Source organism: Erythrolamprus reginae, chromosome 6 (genome assembly GCF_031021105.1).
Source record: "Erythrolamprus reginae isolate rEryReg1 chromosome 6, rEryReg1.hap1, whole genome shotgun sequence".
Classification (NCBI taxonomy): Eukaryota; Metazoa; Chordata; class Lepidosauria; order Squamata; family Dipsadidae; genus Erythrolamprus; species Erythrolamprus reginae.
The window spans coordinates 95421442-95428926 of NC_091955.1; the positions used below are offsets into that span (position 1 = coordinate 95421442).

At 44.5% G+C, this 7485-nt stretch overlaps 1 protein-coding gene across 1 annotated transcript in view; it reads left to right on the forward strand.

The window, feature by feature from the left end:
* The window catches only part of EXOC4 (exocyst complex component 4), a 289610-nt gene that overhangs the window by 252841 nt on the left and 29284 nt on the right, over window positions 1–7485 (forward strand). Inside the window, 2 exon segments of the mRNA XM_070754459.1 lie at window positions 6932–7045; window positions 7048–7069. Coding sequence (XP_070610560.1) covers window positions 6932–7045; window positions 7048–7069 — 136 coding nt within the window.

The window sequence follows — 7485 nt, forward strand, 5'->3', positions numbered from 1 at the left end:
TCTATCTATATCTTCTCTCTGTGTGTCTATCTATCTATCTATCTATCTATCTATATCTATCAATATATCTATCATCTCTCTCTCTCCCTCTCATCTCTCTCTCTCTCTCTATCTGTCTATCTATCTATCTATCTATATCTAATATATCTATCATCTCTCTCTCTCTCCCTCTCATCTCTCTCTCTATCTCTCTCTATCTCTCTCTCTCTCTCTCTCTATCTATCTATCTCTATCTCTATCTCTATCTCTCTCTCTCTCTCTCTATCTGTCTAACTAGCTATCTCTCTATCTATCTATCTATCTATCTCTCTTTCTCTCTATCTCTCTCTATCTATCTATCTATCTATCTATCTATCTAACTAGCTATCTCTATCTATCTCTCTATCTATCTCTCTTTCTTTCTCTCTATCTATCTCTATCTATCTATCTATCCATCCATCCATCCATCCATCCATCCATCCATCCATCCACCCACGCAGAGATTTGGTTCCTAGCAGTGTTATTATCTGCAGACAATTTTGGAGTGGGGTGGGGGATTGCTATTGAGCACATTTCTCTCCAAATCTAAAAAAGGCGCCTCCAATCTGATGGACTATGGAGACCAAATGAAAAAAAAAAAAAATCCCAGTTCTGTTCCATGTGAACGTGCACTGTTGAAGCGGAAGGCAAAAAACATCTGATTTCCTTGTACAATAAATGGATGAGGCAGGTTTTGCCTTGGGTGAGGTGGGGCTGGTGGGGAAGAGCAGCTGCTGTTTTATCAAGCAATTAAAGGTGACAACTGTTGGCACAGCTAGGAACTCGGAGGGAGCACGAAGCAGTGTGATGCGCGAAGGTTTCTCGGTGATCAAGGGGTAGCCATCCTTAAGTCCGTCGTACTTCTAGATGACTGCATCCAGTGTTGGTCACCCGAATACAGTGGCAACTCTACTTACGAACTTAATTCGTTCCCTGACCAGGTTCTTCAGTAGAAAAGTTTGTAAGAAGAAGCAATTTTTCCCATAGGAATCAATGTAAAGGCAAATAATGCGTGCGATTGGGGAAACCACAGGGAGGGTGGAGGCCCTGTTTCCTCCCAGGAGATTCCTAGAGAGGCCCCACGGAGGCTTCTCCCCGCCTTTTCCGGCCCTGTTTCCTCCCAGGAGATTCCTAGAGAGGCCCCATAGAGGCTTCTCCCCGCCTTTTCCGGCCCTGTTTCCTCCCAGGAGATTCCTAGAGAGGCCCCATAGAGGCTTCTCCCCGCCTTTTCCGGCCCTGTTTCCTCCCAGGAGATTCCTAGAGAGGCCCCATAGAGGCTTCTCCCCGCCTTTTCTGGCCCTGTTTCTTCCCAGGAGATTCCTAGAGAGGCCAACAGAGGCTTCTCCCCGCCTTTTCCGGCCCTGTTTCCTCCCAGGAGATTCCTAGAGAGGCCCCATAGAGGCTTCTCCCCGCCTTTTCCGGCCCTGTTTCCTCCCAGGAGATTCCTAGAGAGGCCCCATAGAGGCTTCTCCCCGCCTTTTCCGGCCCTGTTTCCTCCCAGGAGATTCCTAGAGAGGCCCATAGAGGCTTCTCCCCGCCTTTTCTGGCCCTGTTTCCTCCCAGGAGATTCCTAGAGAGGCCCCACGGAGGCATCTCCCCACCTTTTCTGGCCCTGTTTCTTCCCAGGAGATTCCTAGAGAGGCCCCACGGAGGCATCTCCCCACCTTTTCTGGCCCTGTTTCTTCCCAGGAGATTCCTAGAGAGTACCCACGGAGGCATCTCCCCACCTTTTCTGCCCTGTTTCTTCCCAGGAGATTCCTATCGAGTACCCACGGAGGCATCTCCCCACCTTTTCTGGCCCTGTTTCCTCCCAGGAGATTCCTAGAGAGGCCCCACAGAGGCATCTCCCCACCTTTTCTGGCCCTGTTTCTTCCCAGGAGATTCCTAGAGAGACCCCACAGAGGCTTCTTCCTGCCTTTTCTGGTTCCAGTTTCGGAGGCTCGGGTTTGTAAGTGTAAAATGGTTCTTGAGAAGAGGCAATTGGGTGATAATGGAATCTCTCCTGGTTATTGGGTGATAATCACTCACCTGTCTTTCATATCGTAGGAAGGACTAGAACTCACTGTCTCCTGGTGATTGGCTAATAGTCACTCAATCATCTTTCATATTTAAGGCAGGGCTAGAATTCACTGCCACCTGATCTGTACATCTGCATTTCTACCCCGGAACCAGAACCGGCTCTGGTATTCCAGTGGATTGGGCTTCTGGTTTTTAGCTGAATAAGAAAGTGCAGAGAATTGAATGTCGGCTTGGAAGGTTTATTATCCGCGGATGAGAATTCTTGGTTACTTCTCCTATGTATCCATGGCGTCAAAAAACCCGCCGGAAAAGAAAAAAACATGGGAAATTTATGAGTGTAAAATTATAATAGGTGGAGGGGAGAGGGGGAGGGAACGGCATAAAAGAACTGCCCTTAAATTCCACATTTATGGCTGCAGTGAAATACTAACATTAGCTAAGGGTTGCTATGGCGGTTTGAGGGTCAGGCAGACACTAAATTTGTTTAAAAATCCGGCTTGAAACCAAATTGCAGTTTAATAAAAGATGTTGGAGGGTGGAAGAGAGACTTCTTTGAGTTCCTTCCTTCCCTCCCTCCCTTTCTCTCCTTCCTTCCTTTTCTTCCTTCTTCTCTATTCTCCCTCCCTCTCTCCTCTTTCTCTTTCCCTCCCTCCTTCCCTCCTTCCTCTTCATCCGTCCTCCCTTCATCGTCCCCTTCCCTCCGTCCTTCCTTCCTTCCGTCCTTCCTTCTGTTTCTCCTCCCTTCCCTCCCTCCTTCCTTCTTTTTATCCTCCCTCCATCTCTTATTTCTCCTTTCCTTCCCTCCTTCCTTTCTTCCTTCCTCTTTCTCCTTCCTTCCGTCATCCTCCTCTTCCTTCCTTTCCTCCTCCCTCCCTTCTTCTCTTTATCCTTCCTCCCTTTCTCTTTTCCTTCCCTCCTTCCTTTCTTCCTTCCTTCCTTACTCTCTTTATCCTCCTTTCCTCTTTTTCCCTTCATTCTCCTTCCCTCCCTCTCCTCTTCCTCCTTCCTTCCTTTTTCTCCTTCCTTCCTTCTTCCTTTCCCCCCCTGCCTCCCTCCTTCCTTTCTTCCCTCTTCTCTTTCTTTTTCCTTCCTTCCCTTCTTCCCTCCTTCCTCTTTCTACTTCCTTCCGTCATCTCCTTTCTTTCCTTCCTTCCTTTATCCTCCCTCCCTCTCTTTTTCCTTCCCTCCTTCCCTCCCTCCTGTTTTCTCCTCTTCCTCACCATCAATCCTCCCTTTCTTCGCCCTTTCACAGGGGGCAGAAACAAATGGAAAACCAGACCTTTCGTCTCCCCCTCCCCACTCCGGAATTTCCTGAATGAAATTTTGCTCAGAACCTGCCCCCTCCCAACCACCCCAGGCAGTTCTAACCAGACAATTCATTAACCAGGGCGTACGTGCACCCCGTAAAGAACATGAATGCAGAAAATTAAAATATTTTTTTTTTTAAAACCTAATAGAGTCTTCAGTCAGCTCTTTATCGTGGATGATAGCCGGTGTCCTGACTCAATCGGTGGGATTTTGGCCAAAGGGACGAGAAGGCCCCCATCCCAGCCTGAAGTCTCACCCTGCAGCTCGTACAGTCTGGATTGAAACCTGCCTGGGATAAACATAGATCCATCCTAAGATAAAATACAGGAAATAGTACAAGGGCAGACTAGATGGACCATGAGGTCTTTTTCTGCCATCAATCTTCTAGGTTTCTAGGTTTCTAAGGAGAGAAATAACTTAGAATTAAGAACAAAATTCCTGACATTGAGAACAATTAACCAGCGGAACAACCTGCCTCCAGAAGTTGTAAATGCTCTAACACTGGGTGGTTTTTAAGAAGAGGTTGGACAGCCATTGGTCGAAAATGGTATAGGATTTTTTGCCTGAACAAAGGGTTGGACTAGAAGTCCTCCAAGATCCCTTCTAACTTCATTTGTCTGTCATCTGCACCTCTATAACTGTCTGGTTTGGTGCTGCAACCCAACAGGACCGACACAGACTTCAGAGGAGAATCAGAACTGCAGAAAAAACAACGGCTGCCAACCTGCCTTCCATTGAGGACCTGTAGACTGCACGAGTCAAAAAGAGGGCGGGTAAAATATTGACTGACTCCTCACATCCTGGACACAAACTGTTTCAACTCCTACCCTCAAAACATGGCTACAGAGTACTGCACACCAAGACAACTAGACACAAGAACAGTTTTTTTCCGAACGCCATCACTCTACTAAACAAATAATTCCCTCAACACTGTCAGACTTTCCACTAAATCTGCACTTCTATTCTACTAGTTTTTCTCATCATTCCTATCACCCATTTCCTCCCATGTTGACTGTATGACTGTAACTTGTTGCTTATATCCTAAGATTTTTATTAATATTGTTTCTTCATTGCTTATTTGACCCCTATGACAATCATAAAGTGTCGTACCACATGATTCTTGACAAATGTATATTTTATTTTATGTACGCTGAGAGCATCTGCACCAAGACAAATTCCTTGTGTGTCCAATCACACTTGGCCAATAAAATTCTATTCTATTCTATTCTATTTGATTCCGTTAATTTGTAGTCTGAATCGAAATCCAGATGGGTTTGGGGATAAAACGTCTAAGAGTAAACAGCCTTCTCAGGTAATAAGGAGCAAATGCAGATGGTTTATGCATCTGTGAATTAGGCCAGGTGCGATCACCTTGAATTTCTAAGTTCGCCTTGGGAACCACAATGACAAAGTCATATTTTTAAGCTTTGCCGATGCTGTTCCCATTTAATCTTCCAATTTTAGGAGGCGGCTTTGCAGCTTGGCCTGTTAGTGGGTGGGTTAACAATGAAATAAAATCCATAAATTGAATAGGAAACAGAGCTCAGCGGGTAGTTAAAAGCCACGAAAGAAAGGACCAAAGAAATCGTTCAGAAATAAAGAAAGAATGTCAATAGCCAAAACAGCCCGGGGTAAAAACAGAGAAAAAGCTTTTGCATATGATTTTGAAAAGGGGAAAGAAATATTTCTGAAAACCTGATTGGTGTTATGGGGGTTTGCATGATGGGGCCAGGCCTTCGGTTTGCGTGACTGAGGGATTCTAAAGTTCACACATCTAAGGGGTTGCAACAAAGAAGATGGGGGTCAGCCTATTCTCCAAAATACCTGAAGGCGGGAACAAGCAGCAATGGATGGAAACTAACCAAGGAGAGAAACAACCTAGAAATAAGGAGAAATTTCCTGACATTGAGAGCAATTGGTGTTCGGAAACTTCAGATCGTGCAGAATGCGGCCGCGAGAGCAACCATGGGCTTTCCCAGATACGTCCATGTCTTATCAACACTTATCAATGCAGTCTGCATTGGTTGCCGATCAGTTTCCGGTCACAATTCAAAGTGTTGGTTATGACCTATAAAGCCCTACATGGCATCGGACCAAAATATCTCCGGGACTTCCTTCTGCCGCACGAATCCCAGTGACCAGTTAGGTCCCACAGAGTTGGCCTTCTCCGGGTCCCATCGACAAAACAATGTCGTCTGGCGGGGCCCAGGGGAAGAGTCTTCTCTGTGGCGGCCCTGGCTCGCTGGAATCAACTCCCCCCGGAGATTCGAACTGCCCCTACCCTCCTCGCCTTCGGTAAAATGTTGAAGACCCACCTTTGCCACCAGGCATGGGGGGATTAATCTCCTCCCTTTTTACGCTGACCTTTATTATGTTTATGTTCAGTCAAACTGAGTGTGTATGATTGTGTAAAAGATAGGTTTTTATAACAATGTATTTTAAATTATTTTTAAAGTTTTTAACGTTAGATTTGTATTTATATTGTATTGCTGTTATGTTGTGAGCCGCCCCGAGTCTCCAGAGAGGGGCAGCATACAAATCTAATAAATTATTATTAATTAATTATTATTATAATTAACCTGTGGAACAGCTTGCCACCAGAAGCTGTAGGAGCTTCATCACTGGAGGATTTTGTTTGTTTGTTTGGCTGGTTGGTTGGTTAGTTTAGTTAGTCCGTCAGTCAGTCAAGTACGTATTGGTGGTATCCAAAGATATAACAATATCTATATAAATGATACAAGTAAGAGATAAACATTAGGACAGGGGACGGAAGGTTTAGTATAATGTTCTCTAATTATTCATAATAAGTTGTTAGAAAAATTCCCCAGACCAAGAGAATAAAAGGAAAAGTCTTTATTAACAACATAATATAAAACATAGAAAGATATAGAAAATATAGAACACATTTGACTGGCATGGTCATACAGGGACCTGGAATGGTCACGGGAAGGGTACCCATGTGCCACTGAAGGTAAAGTACCCAACTACAAGGATCATTTTATATAGGTTTTTTATGTTTTGTTTACACCCCTCCTTCCTGTCCATTAGTCTGCGGAGAGGGGCGGCATACAAATCTAATGAATGAATGAATGAATGAATGAATGAATGAATGAATGAATGAATGAATGAATGAATGAATGAATGACTGAATGAATGAATAAATAAATAAATAAATAAATAAATAAATAAATAATTTGTCCACATATGGAGTTGTTTTTCTGTTCTTGCTTCATTTCATCATAGTTCTTCGAAACTAACTAACTCACTTTGTCATGTTATCCTTGATTGTTGCTTGGGTGGGAGTATGGGGTTACTTCATCCCTAATACAAGACATAAACATGTTTTACTCCTCTTTTGCAATTCCTTCCTGGCAAGGCCCACTATCCTTCAAGCCAAAGTTCGGAAGTTCAGTACGCTAGAAGAGTGATTTTTATATCTAGGCCTTATATGCCTAGACCCTCTAGGTATTTATTACAAAAGTATATCTCTAGTCTTAAATCTGTCGCATTCTGTTGTTTCCTTTAACCGTGTCTTAAATTTTGTCCCGTAATTTCGTGCCATTTGCTTTTCCTCTTGTGTCTCCAGCCTCTCCTGCCCAGGATGCTCACGGCAAAGCCGATCTGCCAGCAGTGTCCGAACAGATCCTGCACACCCTCACCGATCTGGCTCGATCTTTCCAGGAGATGGCAGACTCCTGCTTGCTGTTTTACACCTGGAAGTCAGGTGAGGCAATGCATCCCGTTTGTTTGTTTGATTCTTGGTCCGTTTAGTTTTTATAAACCAACCAAGTAGCAAACATACTTAATCTTCATTTCTCGGAGCAACAATCTTGTGAGATGGATTGCCTTGACAGAGAGGGATTAGCCCAAAATTACCCAGACAACTTTTGTGCCTAAGGCAAAACTAGAACTCACAGTCTCTTAGTGATGGACCCAAAGTCAGCCAGTTTTCTTATTCAAATTAACATAGTTGGAAGGGACCTGGCAGGTCATCTAGCCCAACCTTCTGTTTTTACCTAGGATTGAACTCGCAACCTCCTGATTCTGAGGCCCAAAGTCACCCAGCCGGCTTTCATGCCTAAGGCAGAACTAGAACTCACAGTCTCCTGGTCATGGGCCCAAAGTCACCCAGCTGGCATT